We start from the raw sequence: 20477 nt of genomic DNA, 5'->3' as shown, positions 1-20477 counted from the left end.
CCTCTAGAATATTCCATGATACCCAAATCAGATTCTGCATTTCCTCTAGCTGTACATAACACAAGAACACTATTACCAGTTTCCATTGCGTATGGAGAACGCATATAAAGTTCTTTTGTAGCACGGAAATTTTGAAGAAAGTTAAGGAAGAAGAAAAAATATACTAAATACATTTTCAAAGAGATACTATTGTAAGCACTAGCAACGCAACAATTAAAGCTTATTAAATGAGGATGAGGTTTCACATCCAATCATCCAAAGCAAGGTAGACAACATTCACTTTTTACTTGGGAATATCAATATGGAACCATTTAACAACATTAACATAAAAGACTACTGCCACTAATACAAAACTGATCTCGAAACAATGAAGCCAACGAGATATCAATTGCAACAAGATCGCACATAGGGACAAACTAATATTGATACTAGAATCTCTAGCACTCTCTTCTTCTTTGCTTGTTTACATATGAAAGAAGAAATAAAAGCATATATATGACTTTAGAATCACCACCAAAATCTGCAGGAATGGAATCACTACCAATCCCAATCTATTGATTCACCACAACAAGACTGTCTCTGCATCACGACAGCAACAAGTTGCAAATCACCACAGAACACTCAAAGGCATAAACCAGTAACTCATTCATTTCATCCCATCCTCAATTACAGCAGTACATGCTTAGATAAAAGAAGAAAAACAAAGAAATAGAAACTAACTAGTTTGACTATTATAAGAAATAGATCATGCCAAAAAAAAAGTACAAGAAATAGATATTTAATCAATGTCTAATCAAATATATAATCAATTCTTCAGCTAAAGGGATATTCCAACAACCAAATCTTATAAATACTCTCCTTCCACACATATCACAAAGGCACCATGCAAAGAAGTAAGTACTTATAGAAATACGTGACTTTGGGATTCCTATAAGATTTAAACAGAGACATTCAAAGAAAGAAATCCATACGAAGAATAATAATTACAACCAATCCAAAGAGAAACTCACCCAGTCTTTGGGTCTGAGTGAGTAATTCTCGATTGCTTGCTTCCCAAGGTGAATTGCAGAGAAAGAAAGAGGCGGAGGAAGAGCAGGGAAAGATGATTGAAGTGTAGTTGAACGATCGTCTGGGAAAGAAAGTTAGAGTGAAGTGCAACGACGATGACACCATCAGAGACTTGAAGAAGCTCGTTGCCGCTCAGAAGGGAACGAGAGCTGAGAAGATCAGGATTCAGACGTGGTACAACATCTAGAAGGATCACATCACCCTAAAAAACTATGAGATTCATGACGGCATGGGCCTCGAACTCTACTACAACTAAATTGTCTATCCAATAAAGTAAACAAATATGATGGCTAGGTGTGCTTGTTGGAAATTGTCTCTCGGTCCAGAGGAGAGGAAATACATGGTCAGAACTCAAAAGCAGTGTTTACTTCTTTCAGCCTATGATATGTAATGTAAAGCAGACATTGACACTTCTTACTTCCGAGTAGGAAAAGGAAAACTTAAAATGATTGCTAAATTGGTGAGACTTGCATTGTAATTTAGAATTTTTAAGACTCTTATCTGGAGTTCCAACAAAAAAAAAAAAAAAATCCAAAGAGAAACTCAGGAAATCCAGAAAGATAAACATAACCCACCACCAGCCGTCTTTCAATTAACTAGTTCATAGACGCCCAATGCTAGCATTCCTCAAACCCATTGCTCAAACACAGGGGAACTAAAAAGCTAAGCAAAAGAGCAGCAACAAAGCGAAGCTTACATTAATATAATAGTATTCCCCTTTTGGCCAGGACCCATTTTCTGTGATGAACAATGAAAGAAGAGGAATAAGAAAATAAAACCAGAGATTGGCAAGAGATTGAAAGCGGATGAAACAACAAACACCTTCCCCCCTTCAACCAATTATACCACCAATAAAAACCTGATTCAACACACCACTCGCAACTCTAAATGGAGCCAGTCAAAATGGTACAAAAAAAAAAAAGCTACAACTGGGGTAGAGAAAGAGAGCCAATACTTACCAAGTTTGCATGTGATAACCACTAGAGGATTAAAACAGGGAGTGAAAGAGGGATAACGAGAAGAGAGACGCACCTAGTCGAGCACCACTATTGCTAGTTTCTGCAAGTGTCCCGCCAAATAGAAATAAGAGAGAACTTAATGAGTTGTCCAGAGTGTAAACGGTTACACTAAAGCATTATCTTTAGTTTTTTTTTAAGGAAAAAAATTGGGTCAAAAGATATATTAGAAAGTTTTTTTGTTGGACGGGACAGAAACTAACTAATTTGGGGATTAGGTAAATTTTTTAAAATATAAATTTATAGATGTAAAATAAATTTAAAATCTACTTATCTTATAATTCTTTTTTTAATCTAGTAGATCTAAGAAATTTTCCCTTAATTTAATACAACCCAAATAAACGTCCAGCAAGAGTTTAAAAACTCCCAAGGCCACACCACATCCTTCTTCTTTAGTAAATACTCAGTCGACGGACTTGGGTTCTCTGTAGCGTGACACACTGTGTAGCACACATCCAATGGGCTGCAATGCTTGGGCACGCAGCCCAACACCCCACCAGTACGGATGATGGGCTACACACCATGTCGTGCTACAGAGGTGCTCTAAAGCCCATTTGCCGACATACCTCGGTCCATTCATAAAACAACTAGTTTTGCTGTTTTTGCACGTGATGTGTGGACTATATTAGTAGTTAAAAAGGCTTTAATGGTAAATAAAATAGGTGAATGGATGAAGTCTTGCAATTGCACTACAATGTGGCAAAGAAAGATGGACTCTCTCTCTCTCTCTCTCTTTTCTTTTATTTTTTTATGATATGGTGGAGTCCAGAATTTGAACCTAAACTGACTTTGCCAAGTGACAAAATAAAGCACTAATTGGTTTAAAAAACTACATATCAATCTTTGGACAATTATGGACCATGGAGAGTACAAGGGAAAATGTGCAGCACAATGTTGATAATCAACTGAATTAAGACCCCAAATTTGACAAACCGGTACAGGGTTCTTCTTCCCTCTCAATGGTTTAAATCTATCCCATTGGCATGTCATGTGGCATACATGGGCTTATTGAGTTGCTTGATGGACTTGAATCCATTTTTCCAAATAGAACTTAGGGGGAGTCTTCTCTATGGAGGTAGTGCAGCCTCTGCCAGCACTCCCGAATCCCAACAGTCTTGTTCTCTCTCTCCTCCCATATGAAATGACCCATATGGGTAGAGGGGAGAGAGACAAGCTCTGGGGGGTGCTGGCGGAGGCTGCGCTTCCTCACAGAACATTATTCATAGAATTTAATAAGGCATTTTCACACTGCTGCTGTTTTTCGCTTCATGTCAAAGGAGAATGCTCCATAGGTCGCTCTTCCTATGCAGAATAACCCATAGGTCTTTTAATGATAACTCCATCTAAGTTGCTCTAAAAGGATTTATTTCTCTACTGAGAAAGACATTATTTCTATACACGTAAAATGTATAAATTAAATCATGAGAATAGAGCAAAAGTTGGTTTTTTCACAAAAATCATTCTTAAGGGCCAATTAACCCTTCTCAAAAAAAAATGTGAGAAGGAGATGAATACGAAATCAACCTGGAATGCATTCCAAGAATGCATACCAAACACAGCCAAAGATTTACAATCCAACATTCAAAAAAAATTGAGAAGATGCAAGTTGTTTTTTTATTTTTTGGAGAAAATATCGTTGTTTATATTTTCATTGGATTATTTTTATACTTTCATTGAAAACATACATGGAGGTAGATGTGGATGAAAGAAAATAGGTGAAGAAGAAGACAGATTTATGGGAGGGAGGGGTTATATTGACATGGGTGGAGAGAATAGGAGTCCTTAAATGTTGGATAGTGAAGGGGAGGAGGAAGTGGGGACCTTTTGAGAGTATGGAAAGATGACTTACAAAAGATAATTTACGGGGATGGAAGGCAAAGAAGGGTTTAAGGTTGTTATAAGTGTAAGGGAACTGTCAACACATAAAGGGAGTAATGGAGTTAAAAAAACATTAGTAGTGAGCCCAAATTTTAAAAAGTAGATTTTAATTTAAAATTTTTGAGATAAAGAGAGAGAGGGATGTGGGAGTGAAGGGGTGAGTCCAAATTTAAAAAAGTAGGTTTTAATTTTATATGTTTTTGAGAGAAAGAGAGATAGGGATGTGGGAGTGAAGGGGTGAGTCCAAACTTAAAAAAAGTAGAGCTTAATTTTAAAATTTTGAGAGACAGAGAGATAGAGATGTGGGAGTAAAGGGGTGAGTCCAAATTTAAGTGAGGAAGTGACATCACTGAGAACACTTTCTTTAGAATGATGCCAAAAGAGATAAAAAAAAAAATTGTAAGCAAAATAGTTTCCCACAAGACCGTATGGATTTTTTTATTGTTTTTCTCTCCTGCCCTGACTGTGTGGATTCCATGTGGATGATATGGATTTTTGCACCACCATTGGTGTGGCATGAGAGATTCTCCACCTATTGGCTCATGGGGAATCCTTTTCCATTTCTCTATAAGTGGTTACAAAGGTATCAGACACACATTTCAAGAGAGGCTTAATGTCACTATTTCAAAAATCGGAATTGAATTGGTTGAATCGATGTGATTGATTTCAATTTTGGATGTTCGAAGCAATTGATTCTAGGATTTTTTGAGATTAGATCATTTATTTTTCAAATATGAGGGGCTGATATACTAGGGGTTTTGGGATTGATTTGTTCGATGCTTTTAAAAAGTTTAACTGAAAAAGGGGGAAAAAAATTCTTTACATGGCTTCACGCCACTCTCATTGTGCTTCTTGTGTCAAGAACTGATAATCAACTTCTTCAGGTCGATCCTGCACAAGAAGCAGTTAGCACAAGAGTGACCGGGCTGAGCCGGCGTTGGACACTCCGATGCTTAAGTCAGTGCTCTTAGCAATAGGTAATAATAGGAGAATTTAGATAGCTTAGTCGTGTAGATTACCTAGGTATTTATAGGCATTGTAGGGAGAGAGTCCTTACGGTGATAGAGTGTCCTAGCTGGGGAGGAGTCCCAGGCATAATCCAAGGATGCGTGGAGCCTTTTATTGGATGTCTGGATAAGAACCCTTGTGCGTTACGCCACTGTGGGTGAAGTTATGCGCATCATTTACAAAACCGTTAGGCGTCATTTCCAGGGTATGCGGGGACGGTTAATGAGATCAACTTCTCATGTGCTCGGTTCGGCCTGCACTTCCTGTATCTCGTGCCGATCCTTGGCCTCGGGTCATATCGACATTGTCGGTGTAGGCTCTCGTCTTTCGGCCAAATAATATGAACCTGATCTTAGAAGTTTTTCATCGACTAAGTCATAAGGTTCAGTTTGTATTGTATACATACCGGACCGTCCTCTATCATTGGACTTGGTTTTGATGGTCAACTTGGCATGCCACATGTTAGCATCGGATTGGTCCACCGATTTAGGACTCATTAGTGCCACAAGGATAAATGATGTAGCACACATAATTTTTTTCTTCTAAATGAGATATAAAAATCAAGGCTTTAAAAGGGGAAGAGGATTATACCAAAAAAAAAAAAAAAGGGGGGGAAGAGGAAACCACACTCCTTGAATAGTGACTTAAGGTTTAAGGACATTGCCAAACCTCATTCTCAAATTCCTTTTCCTTTATTTTTGAACTAAAATCTTTTTTTTATCCGGTATGACCAAAGTCAGTAACAGCATAAATTAAAGGTGTTCAATATTTTTATAATTTTTCACATGAATACGTACTAACAAAAAATTTGGGCCCAACACATTTCCCTCAGCATAGACAGCCGTTCAAATAGGACAAGAAACAAGATGCAAGACTGCACATGGTTAATGATTATTGATTCTTGCTTACTTGATAAAAGAAGGTGGGGGTGAGAGGTGGAGGAGGGGGGGGGGGGGAGATGTTGGAGAGATGTTGCCAGAGAGCGGGCGCACACAGGAAGGGCTGTGGAAAGGAAGGGGAGCAGGGGTAATTTAGGATTTTAAAATTAACAAGGAAGAAATAGAGGTGAACAGTGTTTTTTTTTTTTTTTAGAGAATCAACAAATGAAACTCTTTTTTTTTGGGGGGGGGGAACTAATCACAAAAGAAACTTGAATGACGGAGTTTGAGTAAATATAGCATAAACACGAGTGATAAACTTTTTTTCCTAATTAAAATTAGGATCAAGTTTCTCGATCCCAGTCATTGATGGGGCGGGAGAGGGCGGGAATGGATAACAGGAGGGTATTTTGGAACATACAAAAACTCTAGGAGGGATTTGTGAACCCTAGGATGGTGGGAGAACCATCCTCTATGGGTGGAGGAAATTGAACTTTGTCCTTAAAATCACGAGTTAATATCAAACTTTCAGTTTGGTTTGATCAACTTGGGTCAAAACAAGTCAGATCTGATTCATGAAGCATGTCTCATGATGATTAACCGGTTCAACCATCCATGCGACCTGGATTTGATGAACCATTGTCAGTGATTACTAAATTTTGCTTTCCTGCTTGGCAAGTTGGCATTTTCTAGTACATATTTATAGGTGAAGGTTCTATACCAACGGATGCGCAGGAAGGAGTGCTTTCACAATTATAGAAACACATGGTAAAAGAGGAGAGAGGGACAAAGAGATTTAGAGATTTTAGGTATCAATATTGGATCGGATGTATCGATCGATTCATATCAATATTGATCATGAAAAATACCGATACATATTGTGGTATTGATCAAAAAGGTTTTTTTTTTTCTTCCTGCATTTTTGGCCGATACATATTGTTGATATTGATCAAAAAGTTTTTTTTTTTCCTGCATTTTTGGGCAATACAGACCCAATAAGTTTTGATGGGTATCAGTATCGTATATATATGAGAATAATTATCACCTCCAATTTCTCCAATTCCTCTAATAGCGGGAGTGGACCCCACCTTGGACAGTGTTTTCGGGCAGTGGGTAGGGTGGTCATTCTGCCCTCATGTGAGGAATTGGAGGGGATAACGATCCTCTTGTGCACAGATTAAAATCCTCAATTGCTTTATCTTGCGGTGCCATGAGCCTGAGAGCTGACGCGTGGAAGATGCTTCATCCAACAGTGCGAGGGGGCGTGTACAAGCAGCGGTGTGTCCATCATTTTCCTTAAGGGTATTATTTTATTTTTACTATCCTTTTAGGAAAAAAGTTCTCCATCCAGGAGTGTGGCCTACGCCACCACTTCCATGAGTTTGTGTCTCTCCTCCCCATGTGAATGACACATCTACCCCTTTTTTTTTTTTTTTTTAAGGAGGAGAGAAAATAGACACATGGGAGTGCTGAGTGCTGGCGTAGGCTACACTCCCATCATTTTAATTTAATATCTGATAAATGCTAGATAGTCAATCAATTAACAGAGGCAAGAAACGAGAAAACCAGACCATGAATAAACTACATGGCCATTCAACCGATCCAAGTTTGCGAAGTGCGTATTCTCGTTAACTTCCATCGTTGTTAGTCAATCCGTATTGCGGACAGTCTTTCGCCTCTCTAAAGCCTTCCATCATTTTCCTAGGGTTCTACTCCACTGCTTCTCTCTCATTTTAGGGTTTTGCTTCACTTTTCTCGTGTTATTTCAACTATGGCCGGAATCCGATGGCCCCCGGAAGATGCGGAAATTTCGCATGCTCGAGTTCCAACCACTGCCGATCTCATCTCTGATGACGATCGCTCTGTTGCTGCTGATTCGTGGTCCATAAAGAGCGATTATGGAAGCACTTTGGACGACGAGCAGCGACACGTCGATGCCTCTGATGCGCTTTCCTCAGGCACCTTCCGTGCAGCATCAGATTACAGGTAACCAAATTTGCTGCTTCTGTTTCCTTATTGTTATTATTACTGCTAGTTCCACTACTACTATTGGTACTACTACTTTGGTTGCTTGTGAAGTTCTTAATTTGTTGACATTGGAGTAATGAAATGTGATTCATGAAAGTAGTGATGTGTTCCTTGTCGGATCCATACTGCTTCTTTGATGTGTTTGGATGTTTGATCTCATTGTGATGGGACAAATTTGTTTGAATCTGTGTTCATCTCCTTCCTTTTCCTGTTAAAAAATATTTTGAAGATTAATTGACTGTCCTTAATGGCCATATTATTTTTAAGGTTGGATTTTCTCTTCAATTTCATTTCACAGAGAGCTTTTCTCACCTCTTGTTCAATTTGAAAAAAATGCCAGAGTCTACAGTTTGTGATGATTCAGGGCAGTAATAGAAACTGTGTTGAAAGTACTTAAAAGTTGCCTTATCATCTGATTTCCATTTGTTATTCTTCTGTTCCTGGATTTCTTATTTTTAATGGTACTCCTATGGTTATAGCAGTGATAGGATTGTGTGTAAATGATCTATGATATCTGTAGAGGTAACATTTTGGTTCAAACAATAGCTTGATGGGTGATCTTAAGACTATCATGTTTTGAACATTATATTGTGGGAGCAGTTCGGACAAGGAAGCTCCAGATGCTGAAGTGGAGCCATCAATGTTGGGTCTGCAAAGCTATTGGGATGCCACATATGCAGATGAATTGGCAAATTTTCATGAACATGGCCATACCGGTGAAATTTGGTGAGTTCTGCTCTTGAACATTCCATAAGTTGTTCAGTTCAGTGGCATAAACATTGCAAATTATTGTATCTTATTATTTTGCATAAAGTATGAATTACTCTTATTACCTTTTCCTTGAAAATAAAGAGAGGAGAAAGTACAAAGACCTGTTTTATCTTATTATTGTGCATGAACATTTTTATTTATTGACTCATTCTTTTGCTTTCCCTTTGAGTACCCAAATTTTATTAAAATTGAGGAAAGAAAGATAAATCTGGTGAATAAAAAGCTATCCTCTTTCTCTCTCTCTCTCTCCACGCCATATATTACATTTCCAACTGCATATATCTCTGTCCTGCTGATGTTTCTCTTCTTTTTGTCTATGTTCCTCTTACTGTCTTAGATGATGGAAGCAAGATACATGTTTATCGGAGAGGATTGAAAGGATTGCATCTTATGTCTTAGAAATGAAACTGATCCTCCTTGTCAAATATACAGACTTCAACTAATTGACTAGACTTCATTTTCATCCAATTGATTTCTATGTCTATCATCTGATATGGTCCACGGTTTGCATATGATTAACTGAAAAATATATTAAATGAATTACGAGTACTAGGTTTTGACATGGGAGTTAAAAGTTTTTCGATTTCATTCCTCGTTGTCTCTTTCGCATACTGTATTCTGGCTATGTGTTCTATCCCAAATGAAATTGACCACTATGTCCTCTGTTACAATACCCCCAAGTGTGGTAACTGGTTTCCCACATCCCGTGTGATGTTTTCTGATTGGATGGTCATCCATCTAAAGGTACTGAGTGTTCAATTTGTTGGAAGGGCCTGGAGCTGGAAGCATACCTTATGGGTATAAAGTTGGTAATTTCAAAAAAATTCTGGAAGGTGGAACTTAGGTGATTGCAAAACAGTCAGGGTGGTTTACATGTATATTAATTATTAAAGGAAGTATGAACCTGAGGTGTTAATGAGATTGGAAAGAAAATTTATCAGACCCAGGGTTAGTGAAAGAATGATCCGAACACAAAAGGGGGTGACACTGAAATTTGACACGTGGCTAATCTAGACCATGTCCTCTCCATCCAGTGGACGAAATGGACATTTCATTTGTCTGCATAGCAGAATAGATACCTTGTGACATTTCAAAAAATAACAGAACTTTTTGACAATAATAATTCACCTATAAATGGTTGGTGTTTCCAGATAACTTATGAACAAAGAATATCTTTCTACTATATATTTTTTTTGGGAAAGACAGCTTTCCCGGCTATTGATATATCTGCCTTCTTACAAGGTTCGGAGTTGAAGTCATGGATATCGTTGCATCTTGGACCAAAACCTTGTGCGCAGACATTGCTCAAGGTCGTGTCAACAATTTGGTTGATGATGTTGGATCGCAGTCGGCTGAACAGGGTGCAACTGATTTGTCTGGTTGGAGTGTACTTGATGTTGGAACTGGCAACGGCTTGCTTCTTCAAGAACTTGCGAAGCAAGGGTACTATCCTAAAAGTTTAGCTTTAAATTTCATACTTTTTTAGCTGAATGTGTTATGCTCATGCATGGTTGGACCATCTTGGCTCGGTTTGGAAACCCGGTGCAAGGTGGACCAGGTCCAAACCTGGTTTTATGGTTCAATAGGGCTATCTAGGATATATTTTTTTTAATGGGATATTTTATAATTTGAAGTTTATTTAATTATTTCTTTATTGGTGTTAGCTACGTTGGATTGAGAGTCCAAATTGGCTTGCAATTCTATTATTTGTCTTAGAGTTTGATTCCATTATAGGTTTAGAGTTTAGTTAGGATTTCTTTTGCTTAATTCTATATAACAGCATGTACCAATGATTCTTAGTTAGATTTGGAATATTGAATGAAATTTTTGTTTGGTGTTGCTGCCAAGAGCTGTGAGTGCCTTCACTAATGCATTATTGACTTTCACTTGTTTGTTCCTTTCTTTTATAGCCTTGAACTTCCACTAAAGTAAAGTATTGCCACTATTGGTTGATTAACTTTATAAAGTGATTGATTGTCATTGAAATTACATATTTGCCATTACCTTATTTTGAATGTCTAATAGCTTGAGTGGGCCCATAGTGAACCCAAACAGCATGTTCATGTTGTGACCTGGGTTCCACATCAATGTGGTTAGTCCAGAATAATGCCCTCTGTAAGCAGTAACTATTTCAGTTCATTTGACCATAGCCATCATCCTTCCAGTGAATTTCAGAAGAATTGGTGCCATTTATACAAAGCTATGCACGATTGCCTGCACAAATTCTCTTCTGAATTTCCATTCTGTTGGTCCATAACTTCCATAACGGGGAAAGCAGTCAGTAGGCTTAACTGCTTAACCCATTAAACCTACCTGATTCAGTCCATTTGATAGGGGATAGGTTGGAACAACACTAAAACCCTCCTGGATGGGATTCCAAGTCAAAAACCCCACTCAGATAGAAACCCGAAAATTGCCTGAAAACTCAAACCTCTCAGAATGACACCAAACTCTAGAAAACAATAGTTAATAGGAAGGATAATAACCCATCAAAAGATGTGAATGTTCCGATGAACATTTTGGGAGTAATTTGGGTAACAGTGATCTCATGGGCAGGGATCTCAGGAACAGTATAACTCAAATGAAATTCAATCTACCCAACTGATTTGTCTGAAATTTGGGACAGACCTCAAGTTCAATGGTTTAAACAAAAGCCCCAAGGTTCCAATGCAAAACAAAGGCTGGATTAAAAGTAATTTTGAAAACCAAAATTCTGGAATCCAAAGGTTGCATGTTTTGAGTGATTTTAGATAGCAATCAAAATACTGATCTGATGTGATGCTCACCTAACTAAGATCGAAGGTCACCTAGGAGATGCTCTTTGATGTACCAAAAATTGGGGCTGAACAGGTTACTAAATCAGATTTAATTAACAAATCAAACCAGGCTGAAATAAACAGAAAAACAGAGCATCCCCTGGTTTGTTAAAACTGAAATTAAGCTTTGATCTAACCTTACCTGATTTTAAGAATCTGAGATAGATGATGGAAATATAATATATCCTCTAGAAGTCAGAGATCATATACAATCCAGCAGCCTTGGTAATAGACAGAACTCAAAACAATAAACAAGAAGAAGAAGAAGCCTATCGCAGGCCAGGGTATGTCACCCAATCTGACCCTCACAGATTCTCAAGGCTACACAGCACTCAAAACTTTAAATAATCGAATCATCTCTGGCCTTGTGAGCCTTACATTGTATCTATAGACTGAAAATAAACAACAATTCTAACTTGGAAAACAGAAAAAAAACTCCTAATATGAATAGGAGTACTAAAAAACTATTACAACTTTACTGAAATAATATAACAACCTGAAATAAAATAACTAGTAACTAATTATTCCTACTTGAACTAGGAATGAAAATAAACTATTACTAAATCAATCCCGTATGACTACCTTGTACCCCATATTCGAGGCCCATTAAAGTGGCCTATTACAAAGAAAACACATGGGGATCAAAGGCCCAATACGTATATAACCCAACCCAAGGCTTATTTCCAATAAAATAAACCCTCTAGGTGACTTATCTGCATCACCAGTTCTGGGATGTTTGTGCAGACTCATATGCTTGTTGGGTTAATGTTGGGTTTGGGTTGATCAAGTGAACCAAATTGATCATTAGCCCAGGTTTGGTTTTGGTTTTCAGGCCTAGTTGGCCTGTCTTTTTGTTGTATCAATGATCCATACCATGTGTAAATATATTTATACCTCTACCTTAACAAAACATTTCTCAGACAGGAAAGTCTTCACCACTATATTAGTTTTATAATATAGGTAAAATCATCCTTATTGGCAGATATTGACATGTTAAGAACTTAAGAGTGTCAAAAACTGAGTTAGCCTAGTCCTGGAGATTTAAACCTAAACAAACACGATGACTGATAGAATAGATGCAAGGTCCACAGCCAGGGTCATGTAACTGAACCTGTATTCTCTGCAGTCATTTTCAGTGGGAAATAATCGGCCAGGTGAGCTGTGAATGAAAGAGGCTACCCCTCTTTGAAAAGATCCTCTGTTCTTGATATTGTACCTCCCTTGTAAACATGTTGAACCAATAGAACTAGAACCCACTCTATTTCCCAATTTCCATGAAAAATGGATTCAGACTGGTGGTTTCTGATTGTTGTTGGTGGCTTGGTCTGCACCCTGAGTCCCAATTTTTATCTTTTGTTTTGCGTTTATTCTTAACTTTCATTTGGGAAGAAAAAGGTCTATCCTAAACTCTATATGTTTATGTTATTTGTCTAGTCAGACGAATATACTTTCTCCATCCCACAAAGATCTTATGTTTTGGAGTTATCTATGTCCCAGTCTGTTTGTCGATTACAATATCAAATGGTTTAAAATTTTATTACTTGCCCATACTACCTTTAGCGTGTTTATTGTTTAGTGCATTAAAAATAGAGGAAAGAGAATTTAATTAGTTGAGTTGTAGGAAATCTATGAGGGATAATTTTGGAAGATTTGTTGAAAATATTTTAGGTAATTATTGCAACAAAAACTTCTTAAAAAGCGAGATTTGCTAAAACTTGACATCTTTGTGGGACAGAGGAAGTATTGAAAAAGGACAAATTTGAAATGAATGAATTAAAGTACGCCAACTTTGAAATGAATGCATTAAATTGCTTGTGAGCGTGAGAGTCCCTTTGTCTATGATTCTAGAGGTTGGTCTATGGATATTTCCAATATTATTAGAGACTTATCTGATACAACTGCATTGATGCACATGCATATATGACATGTGTGGATATGTAGAAGTCAGAAGTGTTTTAGTTAGAATATTTTGTAGAGAGTAGCACAAGTAAGTTGCCCGATAGAGCAATTATGAAACACTTTCTAATACGGTCTACATCCAGGTTTTCTGATCTGACTGGGACTGATTATATCGAGGGTGCAATTGACCTTGCTCGAAGCCTTGCTGATCGGGATGGATTCACAAATATGAACTTTTTGGTATGTCACGAGTTTGAGATTTCATTCTATCCTAATTTTTTTCTGTTTGTTATTTTCGCATTCCCTGCAAAAGCTAATGCAATCAATATCAATAATCCTTATTTGAAAAGTAAAGATTTATCTAAGATCAACTTGTACAAAGCCAGTCTTAGACACCAAAACCAAATTAGTTTTATCTCTTTAATATGTGTAAATCTTATACATAAGTACCTAACTACCTATAGTACTTGATTGATAAATTACATGCAGAAAAATATTTTATTGAGCTAAACTGGACCAGGGTTTTTTTTGGCCCTCTCTTGGTTGTGGGTTTTATAGAGCCAGATGTTGAGCTGTGTCAGCCTGGCGTAAGTTGCAGCCCTTGCTGTATTTACTTGGATGAAGAAACAATCATATCCTGCATGAATCAAACCAGATATATTTTTGGTGCAGTGGGGGGAAATTTTCATATTTCTTGAGATGTTTTTCCTTAGCCTAGAATTTTCTCAGTGATGAAGAATGAGTAGCTGTAAAAGATGTACTACAAACCAGGTTTAAAAAATTGGATTCCAATTGAGAAAATCGGCCGATTCAAATTGGTACCCATGAAAGCAAACCCAATTTTGCTCGATCCTTCTGATGAAGAAGTTGAAGTGGCTGAATACGCAGACAGGTTTCGTTTTTGGCCATGTCTCCTTTAGTTGGCCATAAAAAAGTGAAAAATGATGATTTGGAGGAAAAATTATGACTTGTGTCTAACGAGATACAGCCTGCTTTATTTATAATGGAAAAGAGAATATTCTAGAATGGTTACAAGACAGAATTACCCCTATTGACAATTCTACCCTTGTACCCATATTCCAACACTCCTCCTCAAGTTGGTGCATAGATATCACACAGGCCCAACTTGCGCACAAGAGGATGAAACAATTTACTATTTAACAACTTAGTAAAAACATCTGCTAACTGGTCTCCAAACTTAACAAATGGAGTGCAAATCAGTCCCTGTTCCAGCTTCTCTTTGATGAAATGACAGTCAATCTCCACATGCTTTGTGCGATTATGCTGGACTGGGTTGTGAGCAATACTGATAGCAGATTTATTGTTGCAGTAAAGCATCATAGATAGGGAAGCATGAATAGCCAAGTCTTTCAACAGTCCCTGGAGCCACATGCCCACATTAACTCACAAATGCCATGTGACATGGTGCGAAACTCAGCTTCAGCATCAGACCTGGCAAATATGATCATACTCTACTTTAAGCCCAACAAGAAAATCATACACCCTAAACTTATCCTCACGTTTCTGAAAACGTATAACATCGTCAGGGGTAGAAGCCTGAAACGTATCGTAGAAATCTAATTCTTGCCACAAACTACGCAACTAGGAATAATACTGGGATAAATTGAGTTCCTTCTGCTTGGTCTCATGAAGTTTCTTTCGCAATTCATAAACCTGGGCATCGTTCCCAACCTGTGAATAGGTTTCCTGAGCAGCTTTCCATATCTTGAAAGCAGTATCCAATAGAAGATAGCCTCGAGCAAGTTGGGGTTGCATACTATTTAGAAGATAAGACATAACCCGGGAGTTAGCAGAACTCCACTTCTCTTATTCAAAACACCTTCAGTGGTGGGCTTCACCTTGTGCCAGTAAGATAAACCTAGATACCTGTGGGAATCAATGGCAAGGTAACAGGATCGAGACCACATCAAATAGTTGCTCCTATCTAAACGAACAAAGCATACAAGGAATGTAGCGAAGCCGTCATGAGAACCCAAACTTGCCCTTCAGATCCAGATGCAACAGTAGAAAGATCCAACATTGTTACCCAAAAAAAAAAATCCCAACGGGTTGCTGGAGGAGAACTAGATCATCAATCAATCACCAAAAATTTACAAAAAGTAGTGGAAGCAGTCCTTCAAATCATCTGAGAGGACTGGACAAACAAAAAAGGAGGAAAAAAAAAGCCCTCGGTGGCTTGAAAAGCACCACCGAGGGTGGCGGAGATGGAGGCGGTGGCGCTAGAAGAGAAAGAGAGAGACCGAGAGGGAGGGAGGCGGTAGCGGTGCTAGGAGAGAGGTGGCAGCGGTGCTGGGTAGAAACCGAGTAAGAGAAGAGAGAGAAGGAGAGGCTCGATTAGGGTTGGTTTCCCTAGGTCGATCTCTGCTCTGATACCATGATGATTTGGGGGAAAAATGATGACTTTTGTCTAATGAGACACAGCCAGCTTTATTTATTTATAATAGAAAAGAGTATTCTAGAATGGTTACAAGACAGAATTACCTCTATTGACAATTCTACCCTTGTACCCATATTACAACAGAAAAACACAAGAAATCTTACCGTTTTGGCTAATCTTCAAGATTCTTGATTCAAAAACCCAAAAATCCACTATCTAAGGAGATCTAAACCCATCTCTCTCTCCCCATTTCTGGGTGGAGATTCTGGCCAATTTTTGGATTAGAATCCCAGCTGGGAAATCGTATTTGCCTGACCAAGCTATTTAAAGGCTTGAGTATGAATTATGGATATTATGCTATTTTCAAGAAGCTTATAAATTCCAAAGATAAAATTGATTTGGTTGCACAAACAGGAAGAGGGACATTTGGAAGGATGACTTGCGTGTCTTGTTGGATGCTCCGGATTAGGTCACATTCGAGTGGAGCCAGAAAGGTCTGGGAATTAGTTTCCTTCATGCTGGTGTACTTGAAAGGAGAGAAATGTTAGAATATTTGGAGCCATTATGCTCTTTTGGTGTGCTGTGTATGATAGAAGCAGTAGTTGATTTATTGGACATGAATTTACAAGCATCTGGAGTAGTTGGGTATTGATTATTTTTAGATTGGATCCGTGTTTGGAGTGGGAGATGTCTGTACCTTTTGTAGTTTTGCATATTTACTCCTGACGATTATTGTATGGTCAGTTTGGTATTACACAGTATGGAGGAACCTTCATTCTTCCATGGTTTATGATTTTTTGTTAATACATGTTTAATTCTTTTGGATAGTCTTATGATTGCCTTGCTGTTTTTTAATGCTTTAACTGATCTTTTCAGACTTTTGATAGTCCTGTTCTTTACTTGATGCTTATTCCTTAGGTTGATGATGTCCTTGAGACAAAATTGGAGAGGCAGTTCCGACTTGTTATGGATAAGGGTACTTTAGATGCTATTGGATTGCATCCCGATGGCACTATCAAAAGGTTACTGCAGTTTCTAGGGTTTGCCTCCTTTGCATTGCTGCATACTTTGCTTGACATAATAGTTGATTTTTGTTCCTTGCTACAAACCCTTATGGTTGTTGGATATTTGCCTCAAGGGAATCATCATTGGTATTGATAGGAAATATAGATTACATTATTTCTGTAAGTGGACCACTTTATTTCTGTAGTGGATGCATAGTATGTAGACATTTCATTTGATTTCATTTGTCTCTGATGTGGAGCCTTATGGCTTTCTCTCTATCAGAGTCCTTCATGGTTGGAGTAGGACTCCCTATGGGCTGCTTCTACTCCACCTTCTTTGGAGTGAGAGCCTGGGCTTACTCTTAGTCGAGCCCTATGGGCTTTCCCCTTATTCTCTTGCCTTGGAGTAGGAGCCTTTCATTGGACTCTCTAACTCACTTCTCTTTGAGGTAGCACTAGGCTATTTATAGCTTTCACTACTGCCTTAACAATCGATTTCACCATTTCTTAAATATTTTATTACAAGATATTTAATCAACATCTAACACCGACTCTCTAGACTTCACTTTATTCATCTCCATTATTCTATTCAACATTCTAAATAATGGAGATGAATAGAGTGAAGTCTAAAATATGGTGTGGGTCACTAGGTCCTATGAACTGTGAACGGAATTTGTCTCTGGCCTCTGAGCACAGTCTGTCAAAATCGGCATAAGTTAGGTGCTATTGATGGAACATGGTAAGTCCATCTTTCTCCATATGAAAATGCTGCGGGCACTTAGAGATGTGGGTAGAGGAAGCCTCAAAAAGCGAAGGCCGAGCTGTAGGTCAGGTTGACCTGCACTGATAAGGTGGCTGACTGGGCTTTCTCCTTGATCAAAGCCGCAACAAGTGAGCTTGCTCCATTGGTCGGTCGAATCAGGAGGGCCCCTGCCCTGGAACGTCGAAATAGATAGCCGGCCGGGTTCTCTTTCTACAACCTTTTTTATATGATAGGCCTGGCCCCCTCCCTTATGTTTAGTTTAACAGTCAGACAGCCCAGAGAGAACCCAGCTTGACTGCACTTAAAATATCTTGTAATAAAATACTAAAGAAATGGTGACATTGGTTGTTAAGGCGGTAGTGAAAGCTATAAATAGCCAAGGGCTACCCCAAAGAGAAGTGAGTTAGAGAGTCCAAAGAAAGGCTCCTACTCTAAGGAAAGAGAGTTTGGGGAAATCCCATAGGGCTTGAGTAAGAGTAAGCCCATGCTCCCACTCCAAAGAAGGTAGAATAGAAGCAGCCCATTGGGAGTCCTATTCCAACCATGAAGAGCTCTAATGGAGAGAAAGCCATATGGCTCCACATCAGAGACAAAATGAAATGTCTATGTACTATGCATCCACTTCAGAAATAATTTGTAATAGGGATTAAAAGATTGGAAAGTTGGGGAATATTTTAATTGAATAGAGAAGTGGATGAGAGATTTTATAATGAAAACACTATTGAGTAATAGGATACACTTTAGACCAAGAGACTTTATGCCTTTTCTCACTTGTCACTTCGGAGGGATGGCTATTAATATAGCCTTCCTACACCGCCATTAAACCACCTCCTCATAACCGACTTACATTTTTTCGGGCACATTCTTTTCTATACTTTTCTAGTAGAAATGCAATACGTTAAAGTTTTTCTAGATCCAAAGACTTAGTAAGCCTAGTTTAATCTAGGCTTGGAAGGATACTACTTTCTACACACTTTCGGAAATTACATTAATTTTTGAGTAAATTACGCGGATCTCCCCTGTACTATACCCTAAATACAACCCACACCCCCACAATGTCAAAAAATACTTGTAGTTCCCCTACTTTGGAAAATTAATTAAAGTCTGGCCCACTCTGTTAGCAGTTCACGGTTAAATGTTTACATGGCTTGGGCCTAAATTTCTTATTGACCAGTTTACCCTTTGATGTAAAGGAGCTTACCTTTTTACCTTTCTATACAAAACCTTGAATCTCTCCTCCCTTTGACTATCGTCTCTGAGATTGGTAGCTCACTGACAACCTTCAGCGCTCTTCGTAGCTACTGATCCTTCCATCCAAAGCTGCGTTTCATGCTCTGTAGCACAGCTTCTCCGAGAACACATAGTTCGGAGACGAAAGTTGAGGCCATGAGCTCTGGGGGCTGCATTACAGTCACCTCGGTGGACAACGACACCAATATTTACATCGGAGATCCTCATCTATCTATCAATGAGTGAGAAAGAAAAGAATGCTTATAGCTAATTCACCAGCAGTGGAGACATTAACGACTGAGTTGGAGCGAGTGATGATAAGCAAAGAAGCGAGCTGACTTGCTGTGACACATAGCAGAGCAAAGATAGTGAAAGCTTGGTACCGGTGGCTTATAAATCTGAAGATGTTTCCTTATCCTCAAGGGCTTCTTCAACACTGACGCTATGTCGGACTCCACTTGGAAAACTTCAGCAAAGTCTTGCAGTAGGAGTATTTGTAGGTAACAGAGCAACCAGAATAAGACGCACACCAAGAAGATGATGGACGTTCTGTACAACCATGAGCATAGCTCTAACGTGCATGCCACTGCATCGTCCTCTTTTGCTGTTCTCTTGCAAAGTTGAAAGGATGACTTCACTCTTTTCTACTCAGCCGTCCATTGCCGACCATGGATTCCTTGGCTGCTTCATTCTGTTAGGGGCGGTAGGTTTCTGCCACATAATAGAGCTTGATTCCTTCACCTTCTCTCTGTTCTTCCTTTCACCCTGGGTGTAGATCTACCAATCCTTGGCGACTTCAAGTTTTGAATATCACTTCCTACAAGCCTTCCTATTTAGAGAACTTGATTCAGGTCGCTGGCGGATCCGGATCCTCTACTTCCAAAGCTTGTACTGCCATCCTACTTCCATGAGCTCCCAGTGTGCCACCTGGCCTGACATGCATCCAACGGTTGAGAGTAAAAAATTCATTTTTTTTGAAAACCTCCTAACATCCTGTTTGAACCACCTTAGACCTCAAACCAAACCCACCCGACCGGTTCGGCTCATCAACCCAGACTCATTTCACTCAAACTAAACCCAAGCCTCTCATCAGCCTAGGGTTTCAGATCGATTAGAAGATTCCCAAATCCTCTCCATCCCTCTTTCCTTCCTTCTTTACTTCCACAGAGCTGCCGACGATACTAATCTCTTCTTTGTTTTCCTAATTTTCCAATTCCCCCCAAATCTTCGATATTCCCATTCTCAAATTCTCTCGTTCAGAGAAAAGAAAATAAGAAATATAATCAAATTGACAGAGAAAGAAAAGAAGGTTTCTTGGTAGCCACTCCCGGAGGTCGTGGGTTCAGAAAATACACAACTTTCTAGGGTGGTGGTAGGCTTTGTGATCGTGATTCTTGTTCAAGCAATCTTTTAACCTTTCTTTACATTTTCTTTTTTTAATTTTAATATATAAAATGGGTTCTCACCTTTAAAAAAAAATGTCATTTGTTGAATCTGTTCTCTTCTCTGTTTAGTTGGTTGGTCCTTTGTAGCTTTTCTCTCCTCGATTTGATTCAAGAAATTGAGATGGTTTGAATTTTCTCTGGTGGATACAGCTGTCTGACGCCAATTTCCGGCAGTTTACAATCTTTGGTTTCAATTAATCATTTTTCTTCTTGGGTTCAGTTTCGATTTCAATTCTCTCGATGTTTTTTTGCATCGGTTCTCTTAGAAATGATCT

At 38.6% G+C, this 20477-nt stretch overlaps 1 protein-coding gene, 1 long non-coding RNA gene and 1 pseudogene across 2 annotated transcripts in view; 2 read left to right on the top strand and 1 right to left on the bottom strand.

Moving 5' to 3' along the window:
- Positions 1-1040: 1040 nt before the first annotated feature.
- On the top strand, positions 1041-1468 carry LOC122652364 (annotated as a pseudogene).
- Positions 1469-7399: 5931 nt separating this feature from the next.
- On the bottom strand, positions 7400-13823 carry LOC122652365. The gene is made up of 3 exons (XR_006331588.1): positions 13813-13823; positions 12575-12581; positions 7400-7528 (listed from the first exon to the last, which is right to left on the bottom strand). It is a non-coding gene; the product is annotated as an uncharacterized LOC122652365 (long non-coding RNA).
- LOC122652363 (EEF1A lysine methyltransferase 2-like) overlaps positions 7480-20477 on the top strand; it is a 29603-nt gene continuing 16605 nt past the window's right edge. The window contains exons 1-5 of the mRNA XM_043846077.1: positions 7480-7834; positions 8477-8602; positions 9890-10090; positions 13506-13602; positions 16679-16782. Of these exons, the coding sequence (XP_043702012.1) occupies positions 7620-7834; positions 8477-8602; positions 9890-10090; positions 13506-13602; positions 16679-16782 (743 nt within the window). The 5' untranslated portion in view covers positions 7480-7619. The remainder of the gene's footprint in view (positions 7835-8476; positions 8603-9889; positions 10091-13505; positions 13603-16678; positions 16783-20477) is intronic.

The sequence above is a fragment of the Telopea speciosissima genome, chromosome 2 (genome assembly GCF_018873765.1).
Source record: "Telopea speciosissima isolate NSW1024214 ecotype Mountain lineage chromosome 2, Tspe_v1, whole genome shotgun sequence".
In the NCBI taxonomy this organism is placed as follows: Eukaryota; Viridiplantae; Streptophyta; class Magnoliopsida; order Proteales; family Proteaceae; genus Telopea; species Telopea speciosissima.
The sequence above is the reverse complement of the archived record's forward strand: the minus strand, read 5'-3'. Positions and strand labels throughout refer to the sequence as shown.